The sequence below is a fragment of the Biomphalaria glabrata genome, chromosome 10 (assembly GCF_947242115.1).
Source record: "Biomphalaria glabrata chromosome 10, xgBioGlab47.1, whole genome shotgun sequence".
NCBI classification, from domain to species: Eukaryota; Metazoa; Mollusca; class Gastropoda; family Planorbidae; genus Biomphalaria; species Biomphalaria glabrata.
Genome location: NC_074720.1, coordinates 17,240,158 through 17,259,885, shown reverse-complemented (window position 1 = coordinate 17,259,885; position 19,728 = coordinate 17,240,158). Strand labels below are relative to the sequence as shown.

Genomic DNA, 19,728 nt, shown 5'->3' with positions numbered 1-19,728 from the left:
CACACACACTTATATGCAAACATATCTAGGTCCATCACACACACACACACACACATATTATTAGCAAACATATCTAGGTTCATGACACACACACACACTTATATGCAAACATATCTAGGTCCAAGACACACACACACACACACACTTATATGCAAACATATCTAGGTCCATCACACACACACACACACATATTATTAGCAAACATATCTAGGTTCATGACACACACACACACTTATATGCAAACATATCTAGGTCCAAGACACACACACAGACACACACTTATATACAAATATTTCTAGGTTCATGACACACACACACAGACACTATTAAAAGAAGAAGGAAACATCCCGTGAGCCATTTCTTTCTAATCTGTTTGAATTGTCTGCAGAAGCCTCATGTATCCATAATACTGACTTTACTACAATCAACTCTGTTTGAATTGTCTGCAGAAGCCTCGTGTATCCAGAATACTGACTTTACTACAATCAACTCTGTTTGAATTGTCTGCAGAAGCCTCATGTATCCAGAATACTGACTTTACTACAATCAACTCTGTTTGAATAGTCTGCAGAAGCCTCATGTATCCATAATACTGACTTTACTACAATCAACTCTGTTTGAATTGTCTGCAGAAGCCTCATGTATCCAGAATACTGACTTTACTACAATCAACTCTGTTTGAATAGTCTGCAGAAGCCTCATGTATCCAGAATACTGACTTTACTACAACTAACTCTGTTTGAATTGTCTGCAGAAGCCTCATGTATCCAGAATACTGACTTTACTACAATCAACTCTGTTTGAATAGTCTGCAGAAGCCTCATGTATCCAGAATACTGACTTTACTACAATCAACTCTGTTTGAATTGTCTGCAGAAGCCTCATGTATCCAGAATACTGACTTTACTACAATCAACTCTGTTTGAATAGTCTACAGAAGCCTCATGTATCCAGAATACTGACTTTACTACACTCAACTCTGTTTGAATTGTCTGCAGAAGCCTCATGTATCCAGAATACTGACTTTACTACAATCAACTCTGTTTGAATAGTCTGCAGAAGCCTCATGTATCCAGAATACTGACTTTACTACAATCAACTCTGTTTGAATAGTCTACAGAAGCCTCATGTATCCAGAATACTGACTTTACTACAATCAACTCTGTTTGAATAGTCTACAGAAGCCTCATGTATCCAGAATACTGACTTTACTACAACTAACTCTGTTTGAATTGTCTGCAGAAGCCTCATGTATCCAGAATACTGACTTTACTACAATCAACTCTGTTTGAATAGTCTGCAGAAGCCTCATGTATCCAGAATACTGACTTTACTACAATCAACTCTGTTTGAATAGTCTACAGAAGCCTCATGTATCCAGAATACTGACTTTACTACAATCAACTCTGTTTGAATAGTCTACAGAAGCCTCATGTATCCAGAATACTGACTTTACTACAATCAACTCTGTTTGAATAGTCTACAGAAGCCTCATGTATCCAGAATACTGACTTTACTACAACTAACTCTGTTTGAATTGTCTGCAGAAGCCTCATGTATCCAGAATACTGACTTTACTACAATCAACTCTGTTTGAATAGTCTGCAGAAGCCTCATGTATCCAGAATACTGACTTTACTACAATCAACTCTGTTTGAATAGTCTGCAGAAGCCTCATGTATCCAGAATACTGACTTTACTACAATCAACTCTGTTTGAATAGTCTGCAGAAGCCTCATGTATCCAGAATACTGACTTTACTACAATCAACTCTGTTTGAATTGTCTGCAGAAGCCTCATGTATCCAGAATACTGACTTTACTACAATCAACTATGTTTGAATAGTCTACAGAAGCCTCATGTATCCAGAATACTGACTTTACTACACTCAACTCTGTTTGAATTGTCTGCAGAAGCCTCATGTATCCAGAATACTGACTTTACTACAATCAACTCTGTTTGAATAGTCTACAGAAGCCTCATGTATCCAGAATACTGACTTTACTACAATCAACTCTGTTTGAATAGTCTACAGAAGCCTCATGTATCCAGAATACCTACTTTACTACAATCAACTCTGTTTGAATAGTCTACAGAAGCCTCATGTATCCAGAATACTGACTTTACTACAATCAACTCTGTTTGAATAGTCTACAGAAGCCTCATGTATCCAGAATACTGACTTTACTACAATCAACTCTGTTTGAATAGTCTGCAGAAGCCTCATGTATCCAGAATACTGACTTTACTACAATAAACTCTGTTTGAATAGTCTACAGAAGCCTCATGTATCCAGAATACTGACTTTACTACAATCAACTCTGTTTGAATAGTCTGCAGAAGCCTCATGTATCCAGAATACTGACTTTACTACAATAAACTCTGTTTGAATAGTCTACAGAAGCCTCATGTATCCAGAATACCTACTTTACTACAATCAACTCTGATCATTAATATTTATAACTGATCTTATAAAATATCAATAGGATAAAGGCTTGCAAGATTGTTAGGTGAAAAAAAAAAGCATATCAATGTACTTTTTGAACTTTTGGATTTAAGTGAATTAAATGAACATATTTTTTTTCTCTTAAAATTGATGACAACTGGAAATAAAGTCAAACTGGCAAGTCGTCACTAAGGCTACAAAACATAAAGTCAAACTGGCAAGTCGTCACTAAGGCTACAAAACCATCTTCCCTTACCCCGTAACTAGTTCTATATACTTTTCCAATGTAGACTTTACAGACTTTGCAGATCTATAACTGAATTCAGCGTCTCTAAAGAACTGTCTGGTGTCCAGTGTTTCCCGAAGCTCAAAATCCTCATAATCGAGAGTAAGCGCTACGGGGAACACCCGTATTTTGTACCACATCAGCCTTGCGTCGTCCGCCTTACAAAGGCCCCTCAATCGGGTGTGTAGATTGTGACAGGGTTGATTGTTGAGGCTCTCTTCCATCCCCACCAGTGCAAGGAACTCGGTTCCTTGAAACCCCAACGGGGGTTCTGTTTTACTTCCCTGTTGGTTATTCGTCTCTTCTAACGAACGTTTCCACCAGAGTGTCACGTTCAGGCTGAGAAGAGTTGGCCAGATTTTTAAATTTACCTACATTCTCCCTAATGAAGCCAGGAGAGTGAATTACTGAAGCTCAGGGTACAGGAAAACAATGGAGGCTCTGCAGGGATCGCGCTCGGGTAGCTTACAGCACTCACCTAGATCCATTAGCTCGCTAAGAAAGGAGTAGATTTTGATCCGGGAAAGGGGGCATCACTATATAAAGTTTGAGAAACACTGAGTGCAACGTCAACAAAATGTATATTATGTTCACGAATATCACTTATGCTTAAATCACTGTTTTGAGTTTTGACTTGAAAAGAAATAGCCTATAGATCTACGACCAAACTTCCATTGGACCTAAATAGACAAGTATTTGGCTATACATTTGGAATGGGAATAAACAAGTGGTATGAAAAGGTATGAGTCCACGATTTAATGGCGCCCTCTGGCCAGACAGTGGGACATCGCCTTACATCCCAACAGACTAAACTCTGCAAGGGAGATAACCCAAATGAAGATTGATATCATGAGTTATGGCACATGGGTGCTTGGCATGCCACGGTGGCCAGGTGCTTTCACCTATGTTGGTCTTAAGATAAGAATAGATTTTGGTTTGAAATTTAGCTTGTTAAATTCACATCCGTGAGATTTAAACTTTTATTTTTAAAAAGTTTTTAAATATTATGAAGTTTTTGAATTTTCAAAATTCCGTTTGGTAGTAGAGGGGAAAAAAAGTTCATGGTGGAGCATTACATGTACTTGTGGCGTCCAGTGGTTCTTACACTATAAACAGCAGACGTTCTAGATTCTAGATACTTTGATATTTTCTGGAATTGGGGGATCCCAAAAAAAGAATGTTTGTTTTCTGGTAATGACACAAGTTAAGGAGCATTTCAGCCTAATCAAAAAGGAAATTCTCGTTGGTAAGGTTTAGATAGTTTTGGGAAGAATACATTGTATTCCTGTTAAAGACACAAGGTTACAATGACAGTTTTGTGTGGAAACACAAACTCAAAATCAGACCCGAAGTGGTCCACCCAGGCAGGTAAAAAGGCAGGTTTCTATATTTTCAGAAAGAATATCAGAATGAAATTCTACGAAAGGCAAATGACAAAGAAGAATAGTGAAAGAAGGTTGACCGATCTTGTGTGGTGTTTGAGTTCTAATCTTTTTGAAGGCTGGGATTTTTAATTTTGTCTTCTTTACACTCGTTGCGAAAATAATCGCATTTGGTCGCTGTGCTGGCCACATGACATCCTCGTTAACAGAAACAGATAACCTTTCATCATCTGCCCCATAGATGGCAAGGTCTGATGGGTATTTTCAACAAAGTGAGCACACTTACCTACTTCAAGCCGACAGAAATCAGCAATCATGGCTTCGTGTGTGAGCGGATGCTTGCAAGCCGAGCAGTTGTTGTCAGCTGTGGAAGAGAGTCAAATTGTAGACTTCAGTTAACAACGTAAGCTATTACATCGGACAGGAATTGGACTCATGAACACCGGCAGTAGCAGACGTTATTATTGGATGTGTGTGTTTCTGTATGGATGAAAGAGATAGATAGAGAGAGAGAGAGAGAGGAAGACAATATGGTGTAAAGCAAGTATGTTTAATAGATCTGCAAATTAATAAATCAAAAAGTTACGTTCTTGAATTTAAAAAAAAAAGGATAAATTAAATTTGAACAGTGAATGTTGGACATGCAAGCTGCGTGCTTCTTGGTCAGGAGACAAACTCGTTGGACTGCCTGCCCATAATGCTTCACTTCGATCTAACTCCTTTCTGATGCTTTTTTTGTTTTGAACATTGGACCTTTTCAACAACGTGTCTACGCCTGTCTATGAACAATGTATATTAGAAGAGAATTACATCCTAGCCCAAACCTCCATCAGGACGACAGGGGATTACAGTGGGCAGGGTTTGAACCCGGGACCATCGAGACCACCGAACGCCAGTCAGATGACAGGCAGCCATTTCCGTAACCGTGGTGAGAGAGAGAGAGTGTGTAAGTGTGTGTATGTGTGTGAGTGTGAATGTGTCAGTGTGTGTGAGAGTCTGTGTTAGTGTGTGTAATTGAATTAGTGTGCGTGAGTGAGTGTAAGAATGTGCGTATGTGTGAGAGAGTGAGCGATTGTAAGTGACAGTGTGCGTGTGAAGGTGAGAGTGAGTGGCTGTGTTTGCTTGCGTGTGTAAGTGTGTGTGTGTGTGTAGGTACGGAGAATTACAATCCGGGTAAATGTAGGCATTATAAAACATGGACTCTGGTCGCCTGCCATCAAAAGTCTGAGCAGCCTCTGAGTTTTGGAGAGAGCGAGTCATGAAAGAGACACAAGGAAAACACAATGCATATATTCTTCCCGTGTCAATCTCAACCTCCACGCCGCTCCACACCCCCTCCCCTATGTTTTTGGCGTACTCTTGGAGTCCCGCCTATTCGCCCCCCCCCCCCCCCCCGCTCAAGTTTGATTTCTCAGTTGTCAGCCTTAGTGGCAGCCCTAGTGACACTGGTCACACATCGGACCTCGGAACACATGTCAGCTTGTCATAGCATTTGCTAAGAAACGATGTTAAGACATGATAGTAGTAATTACAAACCAACACAATAAATATATTACAAATTTAAGAAAGTCTCTTGATATTTAATTGCTTATCTACTCCCCCCCCCCTCTTTTTAAAATTTTTATCCAAACCCATTCTGGTTCTTTTATATTATAATAATTGTGTCTCGCTGTGAGATAATATTGGATTACTATTCAGACGATTTTTGTTTTTGGTCTCGTTAGTAATATTTTTTTTTTTTAAGTTTTGCTTGAAAAGCAATAATTCAATAAAACTGAACAAAAAATTAAGACATAGTTATAAAGTTAGAATGTAGGAGTTTGTTTTATTAAAAAAAAAAGTTATCTTTAGGCCAACGAAATAATTTTTGTGCTTATTAGCGGCCCACGAAAAGGGAAAAGACGCTATTAGTTTTGTGTGGAATGTCTGTCCGTCCGTCCCGTTTAGATTTGGTAAACTAGAAAAGATAGTGAAAATCCGACATCATAATATTTTAGACCATTCAAAGTTCTGATGCAACGGCTACTTTTTTCTTTTCTTAAACCGAATATCTAATTTTTTAAATCACTTATGCAAGCAGTTTTTTTTCATAAAAAATACACCACTTTTACAACTATTCACTATTAATTGTAACAAACACGGGAGGCTTCTTAGTAGGGGGAATCTCAATCTACCATATTTTAAACACATTTATGCAAACGATTTTAATTTTTTTGTCAAAAGAAATTTTTTTTACATTTTTATTGCTAACTTAGTAAGTTCTTTTATACTAACTACTACATTTACACACAAAAAAAATGTTTACTTTTTTTTGAAGAGAAAAATCTATTTAGTATGCTTATAAGTTGGATATAATTTAAAACAACAATTAATAAGTAGTTTTTCATATTATCTCGTGACCTGCATTGTGACGGCAGTGTCTCATAACGACGATAGCATGCTGAACTAAAGGATTTATTTTTTTTATATTTTTTTTTTACGGAAATGTTTTTTTTCTTGAGGAATAAGAGATTGACCCTTTACAAAACAACCAGAGCAATTACATATTCATTATAAGACATTAGTTAGGCCATGTTCACATCTAACTTCACATTCACTTTCACCTATCCTTTGGTCTGTGGACCGCTGGGGCACCACACAAGATCCGTCAACCTTCTTTCTCCATTCTTATCTGTCATTTGTCTTTGAAATAATTTCATTCTAATGTTCTTTCTTAAAATATTGAAACCTGCCTTTTTACCTGCCTGGGTGGACCACTTTTCGGGGGCTGATTTTGAGTTTGTGTCTCCACATAAACTGTCTTTGTTCTCTATCACATAAAAACGATATTGAGATATTTTTAAATATTTGAAATCTTTCAAAATTCTTCTAAAATGTTCTTTTTGAGATAGGAATCCAAGGCAGATTTTTTTTGTCAAATTTTTTTTTATTTGATATATTCAAATTACTTAATCAAGCAGAGGTGTTCAAAAAATAGTATAGAGTCGTTGTTTTTTTTTTACATACCTAAGTCAGACATAAAGTTGTATACCAGTTGTGGAGTAACTGCCTATAAAATCTTGTTATAATAAATGTTTAATGATTGTGCATATTTATACATACTTTTTTATCTTCCGACTGCGAGGACGTTTGTATTTCAACTAAGTCGTCAACATTACGATGTACAAACGTCAGGAGAATCACACAAGAAAGTCAGGAGAATCACACAAGAAAGTCGAGAAGAATGTCTTCAACGAAGTTTCGAAATTTTTGCTACAAAATGTCGCAGACTCCTCACACAAAAGCCATTTACATTTTAAAGAGTCTAAGTTAGACGTCGCTTACTAATATTTTAATTTTTTTTAAACATTTGGTATTAATGTCATTTTTCTTGGTTAGTATTTAAACATGAATTGATAACTACAATGATACAATACACATTTTCTCCCCTTGATAAATTAATAAATGGATATTTTGCCAGGGAAATATGTATATTATGTACTGCGCTATTTGCTATTGTATTTTGTTTTAAAAATGCTTACAATTTTGTATGTTGATTATGTTTATATAATTCTCTTTTTGAAAACAAAACAATAAAAATAAGCTTATACCGTAACTTATTGCTAGCTCAGACAACAGAATACACTTAAATTATTCATATATATTTTAATATATTATTTTGGCAAATAATAAAACCGTTAGCATACATATTATATAATTATGCAAAATAATCAACTCCCTCTTACAAAAGAGCTTCCCCTGTTTTTGTTTCCTGGAAGAGCATATAGAAGAGGAATGTCCATAAAACACTTGTATATCGATTTAAAGAATTAAAAAGTCTGATGTAGAAATGTATTTTTGTTGTATCTTTTATTTTCCCGACAGAGTGAGGAGTTGTTATTTTTGAAAGGTAACATCGGGTGCATCTTCAGACACTCAATACGGTACTCGTTGAGGGAACAAAAAATGCCAGTTTTGGCAGCAGGTTGAAGTTGTTTGAGTTAGCCAAATTTAATGAGTGTCAACTCCGAATCGCGTTTTTTTTTCCCACATCAGTTGTTGACATATGGCGTTGACCTGTTAGGAAAGAATGTCATCTAGTGTGACAGTCGGAGGGAGGGGGTGGGAAAATCTACTGTTGTCTGGACAGTGTCCAGTCTCATGGTCATCCCATGCTACCTTATTTTACGATACCATTCAGTGACCAGGAAAGCAGAAACATGACTTTATTTTTTCTATTCCTTATAACAACGTAGGCCTACATTTTCTTTATCAGTGGAAGATAGAAGCTGGAAGAAGTCGGTTAGAAGACACACATGAAAAACTTAAGTAAAACAAGGTTACAAAAGACAGTTTGTGTGGAAACACAAACTCAAAATCGGCCCCCGAAAAGGTCCATCCAGGCAGGCTTCAATATTTTCAGAAAGAACATGCAAATGAAATTATATCAAATACAAATGAGAGATAAGAATGGAGAAAGAAGGTTAACAGATCTTGTGTAGTGCCCCAACGGTCCCGCAGATCAAAGGATAGGTGAAAGTGAATGTAAAGTTAGATGTGAACCTGGCCTAACTAGTTCCCCTTTTAGACCTTGTGGTCTATAGGACAGATTATGTAAAGTTCATCTGTTTTTGTGGCCTACGATTAGCGAGGGTGTCATGTAGCCAGCAAAACGACCAACCGCCTATACTTTTCCCCAACTAATGTCAGGTACCCATTAGAGCTGAGTGGACTCAGAGGCGCCCAAAGATTCCAAAGTTGAAAATCCCAGTCTTCACCAGGATTTGAACCCGGACCCCCAGTTCGGAAGCCAAGCGCTTTACCGCTCAGCCACGCGCCTCCCTTGGCCTAACTGATGTCTTATGATTGATCTAATTGTTTTGAAAAGGCTCAATCTCTTGTTCAAATCCTCAAAAAAAAAACAAAAAAATTTCCGCAATAAAAAATTTTTTCATAAAAATGAAGTTTATAAGATTACTATTCATTTTAAATTAAGTCTAACTTATAATGCATACTAATTAGCCTTTTCTCTTTAAAAAACTGCTTGCATAACTGATTTTAAAAATTAGATTTTTCGCTTTCAGAAAAAAAAAAGTAGCCGTTGCATCAGAACTTTGAATGGTCTAAAATATTGTGATGTCGGATTTTCAATTTCTTTTCTAGTTTACAAGATCTAAACGGGACGGACGGACAGACGGACAGACATTTCGCACAAAACTAATAGCGTCTTTTCCCCTTTCGGGGGCCGCTAAAAATACAAATTCATTTCAAATTCATAGAAGTATTGCTAGATAGTTACATAGATAGAGCGTAGCGCTAATAACGCATGGGTTTTCAATGACAATGAAAATATGAGTTTTCTTGGGTATATTTTTGAACATAAAATAGGATTTAGGATAGATCTTTGTTATACACGTCATGACTACATAGTACACATGACAAAGTTTGTGTAGGCCTACATATTGTGCAGCACCACATTTGTGTACACATCAGTGTTATAGCCTACAGTTGGGTAATACGCCTTGTTCAAATGGCGTTAGGGAGAAAGATTTTTTTAAATGCTTGTCCTTGAATGTATTGTGTGTCCCAACTAGTGTGTCATAGCAAGTAATGTGTGTTCTAGCTAGTGTGTCATAGCAAGTAATGTGTGTCCTAGCTAGTGTGTCCTAGCATGTAATGTGTGTCCTAGCAAGTAATGTGTGCCCTAGTTAGCGTGTCCTAGCAAGTATTGTGTGTCCTAGCAAGTATTGTGTGTCCTAGCAAGTATTGTGTGTCCTAGCAAGTATGATATATCCTAGCAAGTATTGTGTGTCCTAGCAAGTATTGTGTGTCCTAGCCTAGCAAGTATTGTGTGTCCTAGCAAGTATGATGTATCCTAGCAAGTATTGTGTGTCCTAGCAAGTAATGTGTCTAGCAAGTATTGTGTGTCCTAGCAAGTATGATGTATCCTAGCAAGTATTGTGTGTCCTAGCAAGTAATGTGTGCCCTAGTTAGTGTGTCCTAGCAAGTTTTTTTGTGTGTCCTATCTAGTGTGTCCTGGCAAGTATTGTGTGTGCTAGCAAGTATTGTGTGTCCTAGCTTGAGGCAATGTGGCCTCGTGCTTTACGTTACTAATCTGTGTTTATACATTTTGTTTTGGTGTTTTATACAGGATAATTAATGTGTCTAAAAATAATTAATAAATACATAGATAGATAGATAGATAGATAGATAGATAGATAGATAGATAGATAGATAGATAGATAGATAGATAGATAGATAGATAGATAGATAGATAGATAGATAGATAGATAGATAGATTAATAGATAGATAGATAGATAGATTGATAAATAGATTGATAAATAGATAAATAGGTAGATAAATAGATAGATAGATAGATGGATAGATAGATAGATAGATAGATAGATAGATAGATAGATAGATAGATAGATAGATAGATAGATAGATAGATAGATAGATAAATAGATAGATAGATAGATAGATAGATACAGGGCACCGGTACATTATAGAAATCCTTAAACAAAATTTTTTAACATTTCGAAAAATGTTTTTTTCTTAAATGATTCTGAACCTCGATGACTTTATGACACCGTTGACCTCGGTGTAAAGGTTCGTGTCGTCATTGACCTAAAACTCCAGAACTGTGACACGAGAGGTGACAGCCTCTTTACAGAAGACGTCGCTATTGACACGACCCAAGTATGTACATTACCAAGACACTTCTATCTGGCAACTGATCTTCCTGGACAGGACTAGAAGTACAAACAGTAACAATAGCATTCAACAAATTGGTCTTGTCATGATTTCTCTTTTTACAATTGCATTAAATCTTTAAATGATTGGCAACTGTAACGTACTCTAGTCTAGGCACAGTTTTGGAAGATAAATATATGTTGATAGGTTTGCGTATAACAGAAATGTATTTCTGACTTGTAAGTATTCATGCCATTTTGTGGACAACTGTGGTGATGGGTAACACTCAAATGGCTGTTGGTTTTCCTTTCGTTTTTTAAATGTCAAAGTTTCTGATGAGATTCTAAATATTAAAGTAGAAAAGTCAAGTTCCCCTTTCAGACCATGCGGCCTGTAGGGCAGATGAGAGTAAAGGTCATCTGTTTCTTGAGCCAATTGTTAGCGAGGGTGTCATGTGGCCAGCACAACGATCAACCGCCTTTACTTTTCCCCAACTAATGTCAGATATTCATTAGAGCTGGGTGGACTCAGAGGCGCCGTAAATATCCCGAAACTAAAAATCCCAGTCTTCAACAGGATTAGAACGCGGGACGCTCCGGTACGGAAGCGAAGCGCCTTACCACTCAACCACATCGCCTCTATTGTAACAATTATCTTATTTTTATTATGATTAATATTTGTGATAGTTAGAGTAGCACTTGTTTTCACAATCCTATTTTGTGTCGGCTGGTACTAAAGCAAAAATTAGCTGAATTCTCTGCCCCTTTCCAAATCTCTCTATCTTGTTACTTCCTTTCTGTCAGGCAATGAAATCAAAGGGAGATAAGTCGAAGGTGTTAACAGTAAAGTACAGCGTCCCGAGGAAGGACATCCAAAAGAAAGAGGGGGGGGGGGGGTTCAGGTGTCGTTTGTTGATAGAAACCTTTTTGTCCACCACTTGGGAACCTCTTCAAGGCCGAGCTCCGTACCTGCCGCCAGACACGGGCGTCTTTTCCAAGGCAGCGGTGTCGTGCCCGCACTAGGGGGTGGGGGGTGAGAGGGGAGGGACAGACACAATAAGCGTACTCTCGGTCAACGACGGACGAGTTGGCTGACACTAATAACACTGTTCTACATTCAAGGCTGAAAGGCCAAGGGTAAGGTCATAGATATAGGAATTGCATGGCCACACATGTTGGCCATACAGGGCCGCCAAATAATGCATGGCCACACATGTTGGCCATACAGGGCCGCCAAATAATGCATGGCCACACATGTTGGCCATACAGGGCCGCCAAATAGTTTGTATCACACAAGTTAGAAATGTGTACATTTTTTATTTTTAAGTAATCTTCAGGAATAAAGATTATTACGTCTTAGATCGAACCTCCTTTAAGACGGGCTAGGATGGCAGTGGGCAGGGTTCAAACCCGGGACAATCGAGACCACTATCCGGAGCGCATACCACCAACAAGCGTGAAACACAGATGTACACATAAAATATGCTATGGCTAAGAAATAAGTGCTTCACGCTTGTAGTTCGAATTAATGTCTACTTCCCTTTTTAGTATGTTGAAATTATTTCCTTTTAGTTATTTTTAATTATTTCCCTTTGATATACTGAATTACTTTCCTTTGGTGCGGTAAAGTTATTTCCCTTCAGTGAAGTGTTCTTATTCTGATTTGCTACCTTTACTGTCAATAAATAGTTTGTATTTCTTTATTGAATGTATTTCTTTATTGAATGTATTTCTCTATTGAATGTATTTCGTTATTGAATGTATTTCTTTACTGAATGTATTTCTTTATTGAATGTATTTCTCTATTGAATGTATTTCTTTATTGAATGTATTTCTCTATTGAATGTATTTCTTTATTGAATGTATTTCTCTATTGAATGTATTTCTTTATTGAATGTATTTCTTTATTGAATGTATTTCTTTATTGAATGTATTTCTTTATTGAATGTATTTCTTTATTGAATGTATTTCTTTATTGAATGCATTTCTCTATTGAATGTATTTCTTTATTGAATGTATTTCTCTATTGAATGTATTTCTTTATTGAATGTATTTCTCTATTGAATGTATTTCTTTATTGAATGTATTTCTTTATTGAATGTATTTCTTTATTGAATGTATTTCTTTACTGAATGTATTTCTCTATTGAATGTATTTCTCTATTGAATGTATTTCTTTATTGAATGTATTTCTCTATTGAATGTATTTCTTTATTGAATGTATTTCTTTATTGAATGTATTTCTTTATTGAATGCATTTCTCTATTGAATGTATTTCTTTATTGAATGTATTTCTCTATTGAATGTATTTCTTTATTGAATGTATTTCTCTATTGAATGTATTTCTTTATTGAATGTATTTCTTTATTGAATGTATTTCTTTATTGAATGTATTTCTTTATTGAATGTATTTCTTTATTGAATGTATTTCTCTATTGAATGTATTTCTTTATTGAATGTATTTCTCTATTGAATGTATTTCTTTATTGAATGTATTTCTTTATTGAATGTATTTCTTTATTGAATGTATTTCTTTACTGAATGTATTTCTTTATTGAATGTATTTCTCTATTGAATGTATTTCTTTATTGAATGTATTTCTCTATTGAATGTATTTCTTTATTGAATGTATTTCTTTATTGAATGTATTTCTTTATTGAATGTATTTCTTTATTGAATGTATTTCTTTATTGAATGTATTTCTTTATTGAATGCATTTCTCTATTGAATGTATTTCTTTATTGAATGTATTTCTCTATTGAATGTATTTCTTTATTGAATGTATTTCTCTATTGAATGTATTTCTTTATTGAATGTATTTCTTTATTGAATGTATTTCTTTATTGAATGTATTTCTTTATTGAATGTATTTCTTTATTGAATGTATTTCTCTATTGAATGTATTTCTTTATTGAATGTATTTCTTTATTGAATGTATTTCTTTATTGAATGAATTTCTCTTTTGAATGTATTTCTTTATTGAATGTATTTCTTTATTGAATGTATTTCTTTATTGAATGTATTTCTCTATTGAATGTATTTCTTTATTGAATGTATTTCTCTATTGAATGTATTTCTTTATTGAATGAATTTCTCTTTTGAATGTATTTCTTTATTGAATGTATTTCTTTATTGAATGTATTTCTTTATTGAATGTATTTCTTTATTGAATGTATTTCTCTATTGAATGTATTTCTTTATTGAATGTATTTCTCTATTGAATGTATTTCTTTATTGAATGAATTTCTCTTTTGAATGTATTTCTTTATTGAATGTATTTCTTTATTGAATGTATTTCTTTATTGAATGTATTTCTTTATTGAATGTATTTCTTTATTGAATGTATTTCTTTATTGAATGTATTTCTTTACTGGCTTTAGATGTCAGAGAAACAATAACTGTAGACACTATCATAGCTGGAGATCTAAATGCCCATTCACCTTCCTGGGGCTATGATGACACTGATCAGTCTGGTAAAAAAGTTCATGACCTGTGCAATTCTACTAACCTTTTTCTTTTGCAAAATAAACACTCTCCTCCTACTCTTCTGCATGCTAGCAATGTTTCACTATCACGACCAGATCTTTCTTTAGTCTCTGCTAACTTGGAATCTGTCATAACTTATCAAGTACTAGGCGATATTGGTAGTGACCACCTTCCAATATTACTGACTGCCACTCTTTCTAAAATGAACACCAAGACCACAAAAGAACCACGAAAGTGGTGCTATAGTAAGGCTAATTGGAAAGGATACGAGACAGCTGTCGACAATGCCCTTGAAAAAATCCATGTAGAGTCTAGCTCTGTCGACCTTGTGTACCGTCAAATAACAACAGCTATCCTGGGCATGGCTAAAAAGTTTATTCCTCGAACTTACCCTTGTAAAAAATTCAAAAACTTTTGGACGGCTGAAATCAACAAACTTGTTATGGCTCGGAGAAGGGCATACAAAAAGGTCCAAAAGAACCCAAACAATCCAACACTCAGGCAGAAATACAACAGACTCAGCCTACTAGTCAAAACGTCTGTTAACAGGGAAAAACGAGAACGTTGGACCAACACCCGTGCAAGGTTAAACCTAAGGGACAGCTCTAAGGCTTGGAGTCTTCTGAGAAATCTCGAAAATGCTGGGCGTACGAAAACAGCAACCCCATTATCTTCACCCAGTGGGGTAACCATTTCATCGAAAAAGAAAATTGACACCTTGTTGAACAAATATTTTGCCAAGATCAACAAGGCTGCCAAGAAGTCCCTAATGTCCAAAGCCATTGATAAAGCTCGCAAAGCTGATGAAAAAAAAAGACCGAAAGGAACCACAGACCACAGTGCTGAGGGAACGATGAACTCCCCATTCTCGATAGGCGAGCTTAATGCTGCCATAAGGAAATGCCAGCTTAAAAAGGCTCCCGGGCCGGATGGTATTACCCCCGAAATGCTTAAACATGTAGGGGGGAAAGGAAGGGCCGTGCTCTTGGCATTCGTAAAGAGAACCTGGGCAGATGGTCATCTGCCCAGGGCCTGGAAACGTGCCACCATTATTCCTATACCAAAAAAAGGGAAAAGATGCTTCCACTGCTGAGGGCTACAGGCCCATCTCACTCACATCTTGTGTGGGAAAGATGGCTGAAAAAATGGTAAATGAGCGTCTGGTTTGGTACCTTGAGAGTGTCCGTCTTATAGCTCCAGAACAGGCTGGTTTCAGGGCTGGAATGTCCGCTATAGACCAAGTCAACATCTTTGTGCAGAGCGTAGCAGATGGATTCCAAAGGACCGAAAGCACATACGCAGTCTTCATTGACTTAAAACAGGCATATGATAAAGTATGGCGGCCTGGTTTGCTTCATAAGATAAGAGCCGTGGGGGTGCGGGGACGGATATATTACTGGATTAGAGACTTCCTACAAGAGCGTACAATAAGAACAAGGATGTACGGAGAAGTCTCAGGGGAAATGACCCTCGAGCACGGCCTCCCCCAGGGCTCCGTCCTGTCATGCGCCCTTTTCACGGCCTTCATAAATGACCTACCGGCTCAGCTAAAATGCCAAAAGCTGCTATATGAAGATGATATTGTCCTTTGGAAATCCGGAAGGAGCGCAACCTCTATACAAAAAGTGCTACAAGAAGACCTCCATACGCTCTGCTCATACACACAAAAATGGAGGCTAGAAATAAACACCTCCAAGACGGACTATTCTCTGTTCACGCTCGGGACTGGCATTCTCGGGCAACCTTTCCAGCTCTCCCTCAACGGAGTGGCTCTCAGCATGGAAAAGCTACCCAAGTACCTTGGTGTAACTTTAGATCGCAAACTAAAAATGTGTGAGCACATCCAGGATGTTGTAAGAAAGGCCTCAGGGAAACTTTGCATTGTGCGGAAGCTGGCATCCACGAAGTGGGGAGCCCGAGCAGACATGCTCCGATCCCTGTATTTAGGAGAAGTCCGATCACAGATAGACTACAGCCTACCTGTGCAAATTTATGGCTCTAGGACTGCTCTTGAACAACTTGATAAAATACAGTCCCAAGCACTAAGATTTGTCTGTGGAACCTTTAGGACAAGTCCAGTGAATGCGGCTGAAATAATGGCTAATATAGCTCCACTAACCCTTAGGAGGGAAAGGTCAGTACTGACCTGCTATGAGCGGTATAAAAGGCTGGATGAATACCTCCCAGCTAGAAAACTAGTGGATGGTTGGAGATGCAGAAGACGTATCCAGATGCAGTCTTTTATGCATCATGCCACTAGACTATCTGATGAAGCTGGCCTCTCCACCAACCGACAAAACATTCAACGCTTTCATCCCCTCCCCCCTTGGTGTCGCCCAACAACCCCAGACATACGCTTGAAATTAGTAGACCCTAATGCCACTAAGCAAAGCCGTTCATCTAACGACCTTCAAATCCTAGCTCTGGGGACCATTAATACCGTCAAGCCCAGTGCTATTTTTGCATACACTGATGGATCGGCATCAATAGATTCTGGAAGAGCAGGCTATGGAGCCTACATCGACTTTCTTGGCTCTCACACAGTCAAAATCTTTGGACCATGTGGTAGTGTTTGCAGTTTTGATGCGGAGACCATGGCAGTCTGTGAAGCCTTAAAAGTCATTGACTCTCAACTAGCGAGGGACATTTGAGGGCAACACAGATTGTTGTGGTCACTGACTCAAAATCTGTACTACATGCTTTGCAAAGCCCCGGACCATGGCCCCCCAATATAAACACTGTCATCATGGCTTCACATAACATCAAACAACGCTATGGCACCCCTGTAATAATGCAGTGGGTACCGAGTCACATAGGTGTGACTGGCAACACAATCGCAGACTCTTTGGCCCACCAGGGAGGGCAAATTCCACCCACTGATCAGGCTGTAAGCTTTCATCAAGCCCTGGCTATAATACAAAACACAGAAATGGAAAAGTGGTTTGAGTGCTGGGACAAGTCCCAAAAAGCCCGTGGAGTCTGGGAGCGAATGAGGCGCCCTGACCGCACTTCCCCGTGGTGGAGGCTGTCCAGGCCTGAGCAAGCTATTATAGCACAGTGCAGGACAGGCCACTGTCCTGTTGGCTCATATTTCTCGCGGCTATGGCCAAATTTCGATTCACGGTGCCCACGCTGCGGGGAAGAAGAGGAAACCGTGCCTCATATTCTGTTTGACTGCCCCAGACTTGCTGATCTCCGTCTCGACAGGTCTGGGAAACCCAAAATTCTCCACCTGTATGGTGACATTCATGCACTACGCAAGACAGCAGGGTTTCTGTCCAGGGCTTTTGCAAGAGAGGATTTGAGCCTCTCAAGCCCTCACTCTAATGGAGTTTGATGATGATGATGGTGATTGAATGTATTTCTTTATTGAATGTATTTCTTTATTGAATGTATTTCTCTATTGAATGTATTTATATATTGAATGTATTTCTCTATTGAATGTATTTCTTTATTGAATGTATTTCTCTATTGAATGTATTTCTCTATTGAATGTATTTCTCTATTGAATGTATTTCTCTATGGAATGTATTTCTCTATTGAATGTATTTCTTTATTGAACGTATTTCTCTATTGAATGTATTTCTTTATTGAATGTATTTGTCTACTGAATGTCTTGCCTCTTTACCCGTGTTTGTTTGTTTGTTGAGGGCTGCTCTTGCCTCTTTACCCATATTTGTTTGTTTGTTTGTTGAGGGCTGCTCTTGCCTCTTTACCCGTGTTTGTTTGTTGAGGGCTGCTCTTGCCTCTTTACCCGTGTTTGTTTGTTTGTTTGTTGAGGGCTGCTCTTGCCTCTTTACCCGTGTTTGTTTGTTTGTTTGTTTGTTGAGGGCTGCTCTTGCCTCTTTACCCGTGTTTGTTTGTTTGTTTGTTGAGGGCTGCTCTTGCCTCTTTACCCGTGTGCTTCACCTGATCTAGGACAACTGTGTACAGATGTTACAGGAGAGTGTCCATTATCTCATATCTTATATCTTATATCTCATATCTTACATCTTATATCGTATATCTTATATCATTATAATCGGGGAAAACAACATCGCATATAATTTTTAAAAAATCAATTCCTTCTTGATGTTTAAATAATATACGAAACAAAATGGTTCGAACCCACAACATTTGCGTGACTAGCGCGACGATCTATCAAATTAGTTACCTACCCTTACTACTACTTGCGAAATTTTAGCTTGAAAATAATGATTCAATCACAGACCTATATAAATATTATAACTAGATAGGAACATGGAAATATATATATATTGAGAGAGAGAGAGAGAGAGAGAGAGAGAGAGAGCGAGAGAGAGAGAGAGCGAGAGAGAGAGAGAGAGTGAGAGAGAGAGAGCGAGAGAGAGAGTGAGAGAGAGAGAGAGAGTGAGAGAGAGAGAGTGAGAGTGAGAGAGAGAGAGAGCGAGAGAGAGAGAGAGTGAGAGAGAGAGAGAGAGTGAGAGAGAGAGAGAGAGAGAGTGAGAGAGAGCGAGAGAGAGAGAGAGAGAGAGAGAGAGAGAGTGAGAGAGAGCGAGAGAGAGAGAGAGAGAGATGGTTATGTACGTAAATGTTTTTCAAGTCGACACGATTGTAGAAAAGTAATAATCTTTAGTTTTCAAAGTTTAGAAATAATGCTATACCAATTTGCGAATTTTAAATAGAATGGGATCACAGAACTATATATTCACCCAAATCAAAGCCATTTCCAGTTAGTTTCCATTGAGATCATTTTCGAAAATCCTAGATCAAAATAATTCAAGTCTTTTGATTTTAATCATCTTTTGTACATTTAAATAGATTGATTACCTAGATTTAGAGAGCCTTCAGGAGAGAAGACTTAAAAGTAAAGTAGCAATTATACATAAAACACTGAACCATAATCTTCAAATACGAAAACAAAATCTAATAAAATACTCAGAAAGACTCAAAGATAAAGGCACATTCCTCGTTCTATATTCTAGGACAAATTTGTACAAATACTCCTTCTTCCCTGGTGCTGTTAGAGCGTGGAAATTGTTGCCCGAGCCAGCCAGGAAGACCAGTGACTTGGCAGAATTTAAGTCATTGGTTACATGCATGACTAGATGCATGACGCGTACGACGTAATCATCTTCTTTTTTGAAATAACGTGTGTATTATGTAAGATAAGAAGGTCTTTTTACCTTATGTATCTAAAAATTGCAAAATAACAATTATGAGACGAGAGTACTCTTATTTTCGATGTTCAATTACTAGATCTAGATCTAAACATTAAATTACATGTTACATAGGTTAGGGTTGAAAAAAAAACTTTACTTCTTAAAACTACTTTACAAAACAACGCCTTGTTTCAGCTTTTACGAAGTTTTTCACATTTTTGTGTAGTGTTAGAGATTTCCATGTCCAGTCTAAGTATATGTCTGTGGATTCAATTGACTTGAGTTTCTAGCTTTATTCAAGGCACGCATTCGCATCATTCTGCATTTACACAATTCT

The 19,728-nt window shown here is 37.4% G+C and overlaps 1 protein-coding gene across 3 annotated transcripts in view; it reads right to left on the bottom strand.

Moving 5' to 3' along the window:
* The window catches only part of LOC106065558 (secreted frizzled-related protein 1-like), a 107,406-nt gene that overhangs the window by 9,480 nt on the left and 78,198 nt on the right, over window positions 1–19,728 (bottom strand). For all 3 annotated transcript variants that reach the window (XM_056043115.1, XM_056043117.1, XM_056043116.1), the window contains exon 4: window positions 4,401–4,478. In XM_056043115.1, the coding sequence (XP_055899090.1) occupies window positions 4,401–4,478 (78 nt within the window). The remainder of the gene's footprint in view (window positions 1–4,400; window positions 4,479–19,728) is intronic.